Genomic DNA, 16,084 nt, shown 5'->3' on the forward strand with positions numbered 1-16,084 from the left:
ATATACTTGTGTTACAACACAGAATCCACCTCCTCTGAACCTGTGCATCCTCCAGTATGCACCAATTTATCCAATTGCTGTTTGATTTAGAATATATTCTCTACGTCTTTGTCCAGTTCAACTTCGTCACCTTCATTATCCAAATCACTTTTATCTTCTTGCTGTAGAATCTCTATACCTTCATTAAGATCTTCCATATTCATCTCAGCATGTTTTTGTTTAAATATTTTTACTCGTTTCCCTACAATTGATATTTTCAATTTTGTACCATCTAACTTCCGTAATGAGTAAGTCGTATTATTATGAATAGTTGTTATTACATATGGTCCAAACCAACGTTTTGAAAATTTCCGCAAAGTACTATGTTGATTATCCAGACTATTGTCATAAACAAGTATCCAGTCAACTTCTTCAATTGCTTTAAGCCTTAATCGATGTTGCTTATCGAATCGCGCCTTGTTTTGTAACCTTGCGCTTTTTAACCTTTCCAATGCTATCTGGACATCTTCCGTTCTTTGCTCCAATTGTCGAATCCTAATAGCCAGAAGTTCTTCTCTTGTCAATCCATCTTCCCATGGTAGCATACTCCAAGTAAGTACCTTTTCTTCAATCGGCATAATTGGTTTTCGACCTGTCATAAGTTCTACTGGCATATATCTTGTCACCGAACTATGTGTTGTTCGATCATCCCATAATGCAAATGACAAAAGCCGTGGCCACTCTTTAACTTTCTCATTACAAGCTTTAACCAATGCTTTCACAATCGGTGGATGACCACGTTCGCTTTTTGCATTCCCTTCCGGATTATAAGCAGTAGTCAGTGATAGTTTAACTCTACATCTTTCAAAGAATTTATGAGCTTCTTGTGCATTTAATTCTCCATGATCTACAGTGATTTTTCCTACGCATCCGTAGTAGTAAATGACATCTTCAAGCAAAAACCTACAAATCCCCTCTGTAGATTTTGTCCTCAATGCTCTTCCTTCTACTAGATTTGATAAATCTTCACGAGCTAAAACCAAATATCTCATCTGCCATAATCCAACCGACATAATAACCAAATCAACAACCCATTTAAAATGAATAGCCAGAGGATACGTAGGATGAAGACCATCTCGATGTCGGATATTAGAATACGATTGACAGATTTCACATGATTCTACAAATGAGAGCACATCTCGATACATATTTTTCTACCAATATCGTTCCTTGAGTTTAGCAAAAGTAGCCCAGTTTCTTCTATGGCCTGCCCATAAACTATCATGAAACTCCTTTAATAATTTTAGTTTTTTATCCTTTTTGCCTATCACTCGTTGTGGCATCCCAATTCCTTTCTTCGGTCTCTTCCATAAAAATCCATCTCGAAGTAAAAATCCATATGCTTTTTTTCTTATTTGTTTGAATTTTTCTATAGACCAATTCCCCTACTTAGTCAAGGTATTCAAGTAATGACCAATATCCAATAATTCTCCTTTATAAGATTCTTCAAGAATTAGCTTGTCTTCTCTGTTGAGATTTGATATTGAATAGAATTTCGATCCGATGTCATCAATGTCTTCAACCATTTCGTACTCCCTCTCGTATCTTGCTCGAGATAGCATGTCTGCTACTAAATTGTCCTTCCCAGTAACATGCTTAAATTCCGGATTTAGTGACTTAATATAAGCAATCTATCTCAACATTGCAATATCTCACGTTGAACAGTTAGTAATCATTCCAAGCAATGGCAAGCAATCTGTTTCAATTACTACTATTGCCCCAATCAAATAGTCCTTTTCAGCTTTCATAGCCGAAATGACTCCCCAAAGTTTTCTTTTGACTTGCGAATATGCACGCTGACGAATACTTAAAACTTTAGCTCCAAATTGAACTGCAAATCTATTCCCACTGGAATCATCTTGACCCACAGCCCATCCAATGGCAATTGGACTAGCGTCCATAGTAAGAATCACTGATCTATTGCACTTATAATCAACCTTCTTCAATATTGGAGGTGACATCAATAATTTCTTCAATCTTTGCATTGCCTGAATATGCCTTTCTTCCCATTTAAATCGTTAACCCTTGCGTAACAGTTCATATAATGGATCCGCTATGTGAGCATAATGAGGGATCCAGATTCGATAAAATACACATGCACCTAAAAACCTGCAAATCTCTATTAAAAAATCACAATCCTCTTTCATCCTTCCAATTGCATCAACTTTAGTCGGATCTGGTTTTCTTCTGTAAGATCTACATAAATATCCAACAATCACAACCTCTCGTACTTCAAATATGGACTTCATACGCGATGATATAAGATGAACTTCTCCAAGCCGAGTTAAAATCTTTTCACAATCTTGTATATGATCAACAATATATTTGCGACACCGCCTCGTATCTAAAGTTTCATCCTTGTCTCCTTCTTTGCACCCTTTTATAGGAACATCATCCAGAAAAGGCATAGTCTTTTCCAGAATAAAATCTCTCAATACCTTATTCATCCCATTCATCATATGCACAACTGAGTTGGTCGCGCCTTGAAGAAGAATGCACATTTAACCAATCCAAGTGGTGTCCTCATTGTTGTCATATCTCTACTTCCTTCGGCAAGTTGAAATTGATCATAACCTGAATACAAGTCATCCATTGAATAGATCGCCCTTCCAGCAAATGCCTCAGCAAATTCATCCACAATAGGTCCAATTCCTGCATTCCTGACAGTTACTGCATTCACCGATTGCATATCTTGAATAAATCGTAGTGACCCATTCTTCTTAGGTACCATAAACCATCGACTAGAATACGGTGCAAATGAGGGTTCTAATATTCTCATCTTTATCTTTTCTTTCAATAGTTCCACCAATTTAGGTAAATGTGCCCTCGGTACTGGAATCGGTCTTAGATTCCAAAGTACATGCGGTACAGTGAAGATAACCATAGGTGTTATAATATTCGGATCCACACACCTAATTTCATGAGATTCGAAGGCAAACGATCTACCTTGTTTAGCCAACATCTTTTTGAAGCAAGTAATTTCCTCCGGCAATAAAGAACCATCAGAACCAATCTTCAATTCTTCAAAAGTCTCTTCAGTAAACTGATGTCCAATACTCATTGGATCTCTTAAACTTGCTTCTTTTGATGCTTCTCCCATTTGTTCTTTAGAATCCTCTGGTAATGGTCCGGCAATAGGCTTACCTTCTTATCTGCCGTTTTATATCTCATCTCTACTGTGACTTCTAGTACTTGAAAAGATTCAAGTATGGTATAAACCTCTCTTGAATGAATCTCAACAATCTTATCATTATCCTCTAACCCAATAGATGTAATCAATTCCAATGAATCTTCCAGTCCATTTTCTTCATAAATACCTAAAATCCTCTCATCATCTTGCAATGAACCTAACTTGCGTAATTCTCTTTCAATATTATATAATCTTTTTCTTTCTTTTCTTTTAAAATCATCAACTTTCTTATACATAATATTTCTATTCTCCCATATACCAATAAAACTCGCATCAAAGGCACCTTCATTTCGCGAGAGTACCTCCTCTTTTGTACCTCCATAATCTCGCTTTACAGTGGTACCTCCCCAAAATCCTTAAATCCTTCAATAATCTTTGGTAATGGTTTCTCCCTCAACCTATCTCGATTTCGTTCATGGTTAGGAGGTACTATTAGAAATTGTACAACTTTCCTTCCATCCTGGCTACGTAATCTTGCATAAGCAGAACCATCGTTAAGTACTTTTGTTTCCATCCATGTTGCCGTTGTCGTGTTGTAACACGAGTATACAGTGAAAATAAAAAGAAAGGGGTATTTTATTAATATTAAACTGATAGACTGCTTGACTATCGGCGAATCTCCATACTACCTTCTACAGCCAGACGCCCGGCGCGTTCTCGAGCAGGAAAGCACGTAATACGACACCGTAATATAAGGTTGTTCTAAAATCAACTGATAAGACGTTGTATCTTGAACAAAGTAATGTTGTTCCGTCGTAACATCTCCAATCCGAATTTTGACATGTGGACAAGCTCCATATAATTTGCCCCATGTGTTATTAGCTGCTCGAATTACCTATCCATGTTTCATATCAATTGGCCATTTTTGCTTCTTATAAAGATCTTTAGACATGAGATTTATTTTAGAACCATAGTTGACTAAAGCAACAATTGGTTCTTCTATATCTCCTACTTTCACAAATACCTCAGTAGTTGCCTTGCCCAATGCTTTCGAGTATAATGACTCAAAGTTTCTATTTTCTTATCACTATAACCTTAGAAACGTACTCGTTGATTATACCCATTCTTTTTATTTGTTGGTTTCTTGTAACCAATATTAACCTCTTCTTCATCTTTATATATTCTTGCATCAATAGCTTGACTCATTCCAGTTTCGCCCATTAATTGCCTCTTTCGCTTAATGTTCTCAATGATAACATCATGAAACTCCTTCTTTGCAATTTCCAAGACTTCTTTCAATGTGAATTCCACCTTAGCGTTTAATATACGTTCTTCCAATACCCCTTTCAAATTTGTTGCCACTTCAATGTCAGAAAGAAGCTTATAAGCAGTTGATTTGCCCTTATCTTTTGTCTCGTTTGTTTTTTCTCCCAATGATGCTGAGGTATCCTTTATAGGCAATTCTTGTGAAGCTGCCTCTCGAGCCTTGGCTCCTCGAGTTTGCCTCTTAGAAGAATTTCCTTCTCTCGTATCATCAAAATTTCCTCGTCTCTTTTCTTCCATCAAAGCTTCATGTTGGCTCTTAGCAATATATGCATGAACTGAAAGAGACTCAATAGGATCCTCCCAACCTGTTCTACCTCGTATTGTAGCTGCAGTCCTCAATAATGCTTCTCGAGGTAATTTCCCTTCTTGCATTGTAGAAACAGCAGAAGCCCAAAATTCACTAGTTTCCATACTTCCATTAAGGTCATCATCTACTCTAGCACCATAACTTGCACTTTCTCGTGCTGCTGTTTCATGCTCTTTTAGGTAATCTTGAACCAATGTTCTCATTCCTTCCTTGCCAAAATTGGTTTGAAGAAGATCCTCTCTATTTTTCAATGCTATCTTCCCATCTTTTCAGCAAATAATTCCCTGCCGTATCATATTATTAAATTCATTGCAATCTTTTCTAGTGTGTGAAGCATCATCACACCAAATACATCTTTGTATATATCCTTGTTTTGAAACATTCTTCGAATTGTTTATAGAAGTATTCTCTTCAAGTCTTGCCAATTTGATTTGAAGATCTCGCATTCCTTGTATAATTTCTTCCATCCCCATATCTGCCTTCTTTGATAAGGATGTCGAAGGTTGAACTGTAGGCATTGTTGGTGGTGTTGTACGTACTGGAGCTTTGAGTGCTTGTACTGTTTTTGGAATATTGCTCCTATCCTTCCTCCTTTCTCTTTTTGTAAGCAACCCCACCGCATCTTCAATGTTCTTCCACTTTGTTGTCAATCCTTCATCTTCTTCTTTGTCTTCAAGAAGGAGTTCTAATTTTCCTTGCAATTTTCCATCAATAGCTTGAAGAAATAGATCAACTTTATTCGGCTCCAATGTCAATTTTTCTACCTTCGATAATTGAGAGTACTGCCTCTCAAATTCTCTTAGTAGCTCTGTTGCTTGTAAATTCTTATTGGGCCGTTCAATCCATTTCAGATACAACTTCTTAATAACGTGATCAACATCTTCCAAGAAATATTCGTCTTTCAATGCATGTGAAAAAACCTCCCATGAATTCCCATAACGATCTGTAATCGATGTAATATGGTCTCTTATCTCCGGTATCATGGTAAGTCCAAATAATTCAACCATTTTCTTCTCAGAAACTCGATTTAATTCCATTTCACGAACATAACATCTTAAATACCTTGAAATATTCCTTCCATCAAATTGATCAATTTTATTGACCACTGCTTGCAATGCTTTGGTTGCCAAAGCTTCCTTTCGATCATGGATTTGCTGTTGCTGCATTGATAATGAAAAGGCTTGAAACATACTAGCAATAGGTGGATCCATGTGCATACCTTGTCCTTTAGAAGAATCCCCACCAGAAACTCCTCCAAACGATCCTTCAAAATTTGTATTTTCGTTTTCCATAAAATAAAAATAAAACCAAACAAAGTCCAATACCTTCCACCTCAAGCTTTCACGTCAGATTCACCACTTTTGTCATATTACATGCTTTCCTGCTCGAGAACGTGCCGGGCGTCTGGTTGTAGAAGGTAGTATGGAGATTCACCAATAGTCAAGCAGTCTATCAGTTTTTGACTGTTGGAATATAAACGACTACAAGAATACACCGTAAATCTATACGGATGCCCTTCGAAAATTTTCCGAAGTCCTTTTTGCCCCAGTCAGTAGGTCTTTAGATGTTACAGAGAATCCTGAACAACCCAAACTGCAAATCTTCGATACCGCTTTATACTCACGATCTTGTATCCACTGACTGTCTCGTTAGATTAATCCAATAAATTTCATTCACTCCGCATACTCAATCCTATAGATACCCTTTTAATTCTTCCATCACAGACGTAACTTTGATTTCACAAAACAGTCAAGAGTAATCACACTCACTTCATTAAAAATCCCGATTCACCATTACAACACTGACTTCAACAACGATTGCCTCAGTCTTCCCAAAACCCTATGAAGAAAAAAAATCCCAATCTTTGTCTTTTTTCCCCGCCCCGAAGCATGAAGCTAGCTCTCCGATCCTTCAAAAACCCCTAAAAAAACTTCCCCTCTCCCCTTTCATTTCTTAACCTTAATTCTGAATTTCTTCAATCTTCCGTCTTGGATCTGAAATTGGCTCCCGTCGTCAGAGCTTGGATCCGAAATTGGCTCTTGTCGTCAGAGCTTTCTCCTCCGTTTTACCTTTAAGAGATCTTTTTACCGAAAGGACGTTCTTGGAACGGTACAAAAGACGGAACACCCTGAAATAAAATCGGAGCCCCGTAATCGGGACCACATTGAGTCGCCCGACCAATTCAAGTCTCATATTGGATAAGAGTCCAATAGTAAGACCCAGATGTTCCCGTAATTAGATCATATTGGTTCTTCGCGTCAGATTGATTGAGGCCCGTAGTAAGACCTGGATTTTTCCATAATTAGACTGCATTGGGCTGCCCGACCAATTTAGGTCTCATATTGGGTAAGAGGACCCGGATTGGATGTCTTGAAATTGGATCCAATTGGCTCTTTGAACCAGGCTCACCCGTCATTGAATTGGTCCTTTCCCTTTTTTGCTGACTCCCGTTATTGGAATCGAACGGAGCATTTCAGTATGCCCCGGCTGACTGTAACGAGGTGACTGACCCTGGCCTCCCAGTATTTGAACTGGAATTGGTCGTTGCTCCCAATATTCGAGGTAACTAAACATTAATAAAAGTCCTCTTTTTTTATATTTTAATAGTATACTCGTGTTACAACACGACAACGGTTCGCCACACCCCAACTATGTCGGCAAGTAGTGTGAATTTACTTTCAGAGGTAGAAGACATGCAAATTGATGCGATACATGTCAAATCTCTTGCTCTAGAAGAAAAAAAGCATCGCATGGAGGAAGGTCTATGCTTATATTGTGGTGAAGAAGGCCACAAAGTTGGAAACTGCCCCAAGAAGCATAATCGACGTATTATCAAGACTAGCGGTGCGTTTATTCAGGAAAACGAGGATGCCCAGCCACAAAAGGAACTGTGCGGCTGAACAGTGAAATATTGCAACAACAACCAGGTTCCTTTCTTTCCACTCAACCTGCCCTTTGTTTTACAATCCCTTTGCTTATTGGCCCTGAAAAACTGAAAACCTTAGCATTATTAGATTCAGGAGCATCTGCTTGTTTCTTAGACGAAAAATTTGCAAAGCATCATAAGATCCCTTTAGTACAAAAATCCAAACCTGTTCACGTTGAGGTCATAGATGGACGACTTTTATTGTCTGGTAGTGTCACTCATGAATCAGAACCTATAGAAGTGACGTTTAAGGACCATAGTAGTTATATTATTTTCAATATTATTAGAATTCCATCAAATCCTGTTATTCTTGGTCTTTCTTTGTTGGAAAAGTATAACCCATCCATAGATTGGAAGTTGCGGAAGATGACCTTTTCTACAAAACCACACAAGAGCAAGCTTAGTAGAAAACCTCGAATAAAGAAATCCTTATTTATTGGAGCAAGAGCGTTTATAAGATTGTCCAAGGAAGGCACATCGTTTGTCATTTATGCGGCTCTAACTACCGGGGAGAAGATCTCGACAGCAAGTATACCGGAGCAATATAAAGATTTGAAATACGTGTTTCAAAAGAAAAATGCCGACATGCTACCAAAACACAGACCATATGATTGCGCCATAGACTTACAGGAAGGATCACAACCGCCTTTTGGCCCAATCTACAATCTATTGCAGACGGAGTTGGCAGAGTTGCGGAAGTACATCGATGAGAATCTAGCCAAAACTTCATCCGTCATTCAAAATCGTCAACTGGAGCACCCATCTTATTTGTGAAGAAGAAAGATGGCTCATTGCGGATGTGCATGGACTATCCAGGCCTCAATAAGGTAACAAAGAAGAATCGCTACCTCTTACCCTTGATTTCTGGTCTCTTAGAATAACTTGGCCGTGCAGGGATCTTTACAAAAATTGATCTAAGTGGAGCTTACAACCTCCTACGAATCAAGGAAGGAGATGAGTGGAAGACAGTGTTCCATACAAGGTATGGCCATTTTGAGTATAATGTCATGCCCTTTGGTCTTACCAATGCTCTAGCGGTCTTTCAACATATGATGAATGATATTTTTCGAGAGTACCTTGACGATTTTGTTGTCATCTATTTGGATGATATTTTGATATTCTCCAAAAATGAGGAAGAGCATGAAAAACATGTTCATTTGGTCTTGGAGAAACTACGCGAGCGAGGACTATATGCCAAGTTGGAAAAGTGTTTATTTCACCAAATAGAGATGGAGTTTTTGGGGTTTGTTGCGACTACGGAAGGCTTGAAGATGGATCCCAAGAAGATAGAAGCAATCGTGTCCTGGGAGGTTCCGAAGACAGTTAGAGACGTACAATGTTTTCTTGGTTTTGCCAACTTCTATCAGATCTTTATCAAGAATTACTCTCAAATTGCTGCTCCTCTCACTCCGTTGATATGCAAGGATAAGCTGGAATGGAGACTTCTAGCAGAGAAGGTATTTCAAGATCTAAAGTCCGCATTTACTACAGCTCCAATCTTGGTACATCTAGACTTTACAAAGGCCTTTTATTTAGAAACTGATGCTTCGGATTTTGCTTTAGGAGTTGTACTTTTACAAATGGGAGAAGACAAGAAGCTCCATCCAATTGCATTCTATTCTCGAAAGTTTTATGTTGCTGAAATCAATTATGAAATCCACGATAAGGAACTTCTTGCTATAGTGGATTCTTTCCAAGAATGGCGTCACTTTCTTGAAGGAGCTACACATCCAGTGACCGTATACACAAATCATAAGAATTTGGAGTATTTCATGTCGGCTCGAGTTTTAAATCGATGTCAAGCTCGGTGGAGTATGTTGCTATCTAGGTTCGATTTTCTTATCACTTATCGACTTGGAAAGCAGCAAGGACTATCTGATGCCTTATCGATGAGATTATATCTTGTACCAAAGGTTGGAGAAGCATCGTTTGATCAACAATGTACGATATTGTTGAAGCTAGAGCAATTTTAGCTTTGCGCTACTATTGTGCCAATTGATGCTGACTTCCTGAATCAGGTACCTGCCATGACCATTGAAGATTCAGTAGCCATTGATATTAAGCAGCGTGCCAATGACGACAAGTTCAAGGTGGATGGAGATCTTTTATACTTTGAAGAGCGGTTATATATCCCAAAAGGACCAACACGACTCCGAGTTCTTCAATCCGGCCATAATTTTCGAGCTGCAGGACATTTTGGATTCAACAAGACCTTGGAGCTTATTTCTCGAGATTTTTGGTGGCCCCAAATGTGGAAGGATGTGAAAGATTTTGTCCTCTCCTGCGACATCTGTTCAAGATCCAAGAATCCTCGGCATCACCCTTATGGATTCCTACAACCATTGCCGATTCCACATCGACCATAGTCTTCAATTTCCATGGACTTCATCATGGACCTGCCATCATCGATCTTATTTGACAGCATCTTTGTCGTGGTAGATCGGCTTACAAAAATGGCGTACTTTGTCCCTTGCAAGAAAACATCGTCCAGTGAAGTCACAGCAAGGCTCTTTCTCGATAATGTGTATCGTTATTATGGACTACCAGATGATATCGTATTAGATCGAGGAACCCAGTTCGTATCAAAGTTTTGGAGATCTCTCTTTAAGATACTGAAGGTGGATATCAAGCTTTCTTCAGCTTCTCATCCTCAAACTGATGGCCAAACGGAACGAGTGAACCAAGACTTGGAACAATACTTACGATTCAGCATCAACTATCAGCAAGACGATTGGACCACATATCTGTTGCTAGTTGAGTTTGCATATAACAACACCCTCCATGCGTCGACTCAATACACACCATTCTTTTCCAACTATGGGTATCATCCGAAGCTTGATTTATTGAATCCATCAATAAATAACAATCCAGGAGCTGAAGGATTTGCAAAACAACTATCAGAGCTTCAAAATACGTTGAAGCTTCAATTACAATCCGCTCAAAAATCCTACAAGGTGTATGCAGATAGATTACGGAATCAAGCACCTACTTTCAAAATTAGAGATAAAGCATGGCTTCTTCGACGGAATATCAAGACCAAGTGACCATATGATAAGTTGGACTATGGAAGATTGGAACCATTTATTATCCAGAAGTAAATCAATCCAGTGGCGTACCGTCTGGAATTACCGGCTTCTTTGAAGGTACATCCAGTCTTTCATGTTTCTTTGTTGGAGCCTTATCGAGAGTCATCTTTTCCTGGAAGAGTGCAATGTCCACTACCTAGTATTGAGATCGAGAACCACGAGGAATACGAGGTTGAAAAAGTACTGGATTCACGGCGAAGGTGCGGCAAGTTGGAGTATCTTGTTCATTGGTGCGGTTATGATATTAATGAGCGAACGTGGGAGCTAGCTGAAAATCTCGCCAATGTGCCGCAAAAGGTACAGGAGTTTCATCAACAACATCCTCATAAACCTAAGCCGGTTTGACGATAGCTTCTTGCTGAAGCTTGTTTATTCAAGAATATAAGAAAGGGGGAGAGCATCACCAAAATTTGTAGTTGATGTAGTTATTTTCTCTAAGATAAAATAGAATTTTTTCAGTAGCCATAATTTGGTCTTCTTATATGGATAGCCAAGAGATAGATACTATGCCAATTAGATTATCTCAACCGACTAGCTCACGAAGGCAATCCCGAGATGAAGAACCACCTTCACCACGACGACGACGGAGGATACCAAGTAACCGATCACTGGTGATTGTATTGTAGTTCGAGCCTGCTTACGATGGTCAACCAGAAGGCATATTTGTAGGACAATTTTACAATGAACACACGGAAGTTCATGCTTGGTCAGAAGTTGAAGGAGTGGGCCACTACCATTGGCTTCAAGGGTCGATGAACCACTTACCTCGTGAACAACAGTTGGAGTTCATAGCAGACATTATGCGACAGATCTTCATTTTCTTGCGTTGCTACTGATCAACAACATTGCTTCTCAGAGACCTCGAAGCTAAAGGAGGGGGTGATGTTAGGGACATAGTCCTTAGACCCTTCTAGAGACAAGTTTCTAGAACCTTCTAGAGACAAGCTTCTAGAACCTTCTAGAAGCAAGTCTCTGGAACCTTCTAGAAGCTTCTTAGTTGGTAGAAGATGTTAAGGACATAGTCCTTAGAACCTTCTAGAGATAAGTTTCTAGAACCTTGTAAGAAGCAAGTCTCTGGAACCTTCTAGAAGCTTCCTAGTTGGTAGAAGTTGCTTGAGAAGCTTCCTAAATAGGAGTATATATTGGAATCGAGGCTGAAGAGTTCTTCAGTCTCGACAATACATCTCTTGGAGCTCTAGCTCACCTCTCTAGTGTTGTTCTTGTATTCATCTGATTAATCTAGTTCTTGCCAGTTCTTCTTTAACTTCTTGTTAGATCTCAAGTCTGTATTTCTGTGTCCGTGACATCTAGTAGATTCTAAGAAAATTTTAGAAGGCCATAAGAGATCTTGGAAGATTCTTGGAAGCTTTAGATGATTTAGGAAGTTGTTGAAGAAGGATCTTAGGCTTGCTTTATGCCCAAGTCTCATGGAAACTTTTCAAGAAGCTTTCTAGGACATAGTATATATAGGAGTCGAGGCTGAGGGGATCTTTAGTCTCAATAATTCACTTCTTGTGATTTAGCCAGGACCTTCTTGCTTTGTATCCAATTATTGTTTTAATGTCAAGCTAACTCCATTCCTTGGTCTTGAATCCTTGTTTTATGTATAGTCCCTAATATTAAGTTGTATGATGTTCCAAGGTCTTTGCATTATTTGTAGAGTTGAAAGAAGAATGGTTTAACTTTATTACAACGAAACCTTATAAAAAGATTTATTATACACTATAATGACTAATGACCTTGATCTTTTCTAATTAATTTTTAACATAATAACAATCTTAAATATAAAAGAAAAAATGTCTAACAATAATTGAAATCACAAAAGTTCAATATTCTTAAGTGGCTTGCATAGTCTCTTGATTCAAATCCAATTGAACATCTTTGAATAAGGCTAAAACACCATTCCAATTAATATCAAAGTGCTCCAATAAGAATTTTAGAGTTGTGGGAGTATAAAGGAATATTGGGCTTCAATTACACTAAAGAAGTATAGAAGGTTGTATGAAAGCATGCCAAAGCAAATACAAATTGTTTTGACTAATAAAGGCAGGTGAGCAAAGTATTAAATTGTTTTGTGATGACAAGTGCAAAAATGAATTAAAGAACATGGTATTTGTTCAATGTAATTTTCTTATACCTATTAATGAAAAAGAAATATTTTTTTCCATCAAAATGTAGCATGCCCAAACCATTACCTTACACAATTTATGGTTTGTGATCACCTATTGCCAATTTCTCTACATTGTTGACTGAATCACGAATTACAAGAGTTTGACTCAGTTTTGCTGCACACTGTATGTACACAATAATTCAACCAGAAGATAACCAAGTCAACTAATAGCACACAATTATGTATCAATTAACATTTCAGGCAGGACCAAAAGAACCTGACGTTACACTGGTTGTCCATGTGGGAACAATCAAAACATCTGAAGGATGTAAGGCAGAGAGGGGCAGCTTGTCTCTAACAACAGCGTCACTGGATGGCAAAAGCACACAGCAATGTCAGTGGGCCAGACACAAGTGCACTTCAAGCACACAAGCCCACTGTAAAATAATCGGTTCATGACAAGAACTTCACTGTTCACAACGCTTTGCACCCATCACAACATTACCCAGCCAAATCAAAGCCCTCTCAGTAAAGTTGACATTCAAGCATCACCCAAGTACGCAATTTCGTGTAGCCTTCTACTAAACTGCCGACCCGTGATGTCAGCGCATGTTCAGCCTGCGCTTCGTCGACTTCTGATTTATCTCTCATCTCACCTCAAAAATAATACCATCGTCACCAAAGCGACAACACCAGCGTGTCATATGTCCTCAATTGAATGTACCATCTCGTCGGATCTGTTCTCAACCCTATTACCTCTGCTCGCCGATGCTAGCTCCCACAAGTGCAAGGGGACTTGCCATAACCTTCGCTCTTCCTGAATCTACTCCTGACCTATTCGATCTTGCCTACCCAAACATTCGCCTCACGCCACAGGATATCACAAACATATCCCACGCGCCCCTCTCGTTGCTCCCGCAAGGTGCCCCGAATGACTCGCATCCTTCTATGCTTCCTTTCTGTCCCCTGGCTGCTCAAGAAAAACGCCTTCCAGTCCTCACCGTCTTGTGCTTGCTCCTCACGATGCCTCCAGCTCTACGCTACTACCCCCTACGCTAACTTCCTGGGCTCCTCCACCACACCGCCCGTCGTCGGCAGACCCACGAACACCTTGAACGAGTCGTAAATTCCCCACTGCGCTCCCGTCAACGTACCGATCATGATGATACGCAGCGGCAGCCCGCGAGTGAATAACGCCTTCACCCCCATCTGCTTCACCGCCCCCGACACCGTTGCTTCCTTCGACTTGTTCAAGAACGACACCAAGTTGTCCGCGGGGTGCGAGATCACGGCGCACGCCACTCCCGCAATGTACCCGGCAGTGAACGAGATGCCCAACTGGGTGCCCGATGACACCTCGCTCTTAGGCACCGGCACCGCGTACTTGTAGATTGCCTCCACCGTGCTCTCGAATGTCGCGAACTTCATCATCGTGTACGGGATCTGCCGGCACCACAGTGGCACCAACCCCTTGAACAGCCCGCCCACGCCGTCCGACGCAATCAGCTTCGGCATCCCGTCCATGATGCCCTTCGCGAATCCCGGATTCGTCTGCACTCTCACCTTCACGGCCTCGAATGGGCACAGCCCGACGTCGGCGATCACCTCCGCTGACGCCGACGCCCCCAAGTAGATCAACGTCTTGAACCTCTTGGCGTCCTCGGCCCCGGCCATGTCCGAATACGTCTTCTTGAAGTACTCGTAGAACCCGTACTTGCAAGCGCCCTGCACGCTGTATCCCATCAGAGTCGGCACCCATCCGCGGACCAGCCCCACGGCGCCTTGCTCCTTCACCAGCAACGAAAACCCGCTCGAGATCGACTTGTACTTCTCGGGCGCGATCTGCATGTTGCACTTCACCACGTCGATGGGCGTCACCCCCATGTGCGTCAGCCCGCAGCACATCATCCCTCCCACGGCGCACGCGCGGTAGTACTCGCCCGAGAACATCACAATCTTGCCCGGCTCACTGGGGGAGGGCACCATCACCGACGACGCCACCCCGGTGGAGGTCTTCGCGGCGCTGGCCACCTGCTTGAACAAGCTGGAGGAGGTGTACGCCGGGGCCACATTGCTGCTGGCCTCCGTGGTCATGGTCTGGAACAGCGAAGGGAGAGCAGAAATGCCAGTCCTGCGAGCCACGGTCGAGTAGAGAAATGCGGGCACCATTGGGGTGCACTTCTCGGCGAATGCCATGACTGCGGGAAGCTGGAGAATGAGCTCTGAGCGCTCCCGCTTACACACCAGATCCACCAAGCAAGACTCTGCAACTCGAAACCAATAGAAGAGCGTGATCAGGCACCGGAGCTCTTGGCGAGGATGGAAACACTGAGCGTTGGGTGAGGTCGAAGCTCTAAAGGAGCAATCCGAGCACAGGGATAGCTGGGTCGTTAGGATGGAGTGGAACAATGCGATGATGCTTGAGGTGGGATTCTGCAACGGCAGCGGAGGAGGAGGGTTTGGCATCTCCCCGAGGAATTCATGCGTCGCGATCAGCTCAAGGCTGCGCGCGGCGACGAGCGTCCTTGTTTTGGGGTCAGCCGCCATCGTTAGGACTGTCTTTTGCGTTTTCCAAGTTTGGGAATGATTCTTTCGAAGTTGAGAAGAGATGGTGTGTAGGAATCATCGACGTTTTGCAGAAAATAGAATAATTGAACAACTTAACAGTTTTTTTTTTTTTTTTTTTTCTTTTTTTTTCTTTTTTTTCTTTTCTTGCGCATATTTTTTTTAAAAGAAAGAATTATCAGCTTTGTATTGAACATTTTGAAGACTTTGCCAATTCGAAATTCTCAATATGTTTGTCAAATATATATGACAATTTGAAACTGAGCCTCTTATATATTTACATTGAAGGTGTAAAGGATTTATTAAATTTTATAATGTGATTAATAAGAAAATCAACCTTAATTCATCTATATATATATATATATATATATATATTAATACTAGTTTATTTAATTTGAATGGAAGTAGTAATAACTGCAACCATAATTTTTTTATAATAATTATTTTTACATTTTAAATTTTTAAAAAAATGAAAATACTAAAAAAAGAATATTATTATTATTACCATCATTATTTTTAATCAATAGTATTTAATTTGTATTGTTAAAAATATAAATCTCTATTGAACATTTAAAAGCTTATTAGAAATAAACTA

General features: G+C 40.3%; 1 protein-coding gene across 1 annotated transcript; it reads right to left on the reverse strand.

Annotated features, from left to right (window-relative positions):
- Nucleotides 1-13,425: 13,425 nt before the first annotated feature.
- On the reverse strand, nt 13,426-15,469 carry LOC112284450 (mitochondrial phosphate carrier protein 3, mitochondrial). Its single transcript, XM_024524240.3, has one exon. It carries the CDS (start codon nt 15,388-15,390, stop codon nt 13,975-13,977), a length of 1,416 nt encoding a protein of 471 aa, XP_024380008.2. The 5' UTR covers nt 15,391-15,469; the 3' UTR covers nt 13,426-13,974.
- Nucleotides 15,470-16,084: the final 615 nt, after the last annotated feature.

Source organism: Physcomitrium patens, chromosome 7 (assembly GCF_059467195.1).
Source record: "Physcomitrium patens ecotype Gransden chromosome 7, ASM5946719v1, whole genome shotgun sequence".
In the NCBI taxonomy this organism is placed as follows: Eukaryota; Viridiplantae; Streptophyta; class Bryopsida; order Funariales; family Funariaceae; genus Physcomitrium; species Physcomitrium patens.

Coding starts and splice junctions, on each gene's coding strand:
- LOC112284450 (XM_024524240.3), bottom strand. CDS start 15,390: ATGCCAAACCCTCCTCCTCCGCTGCCGTTGCAGAATCCCACCTCAAGC.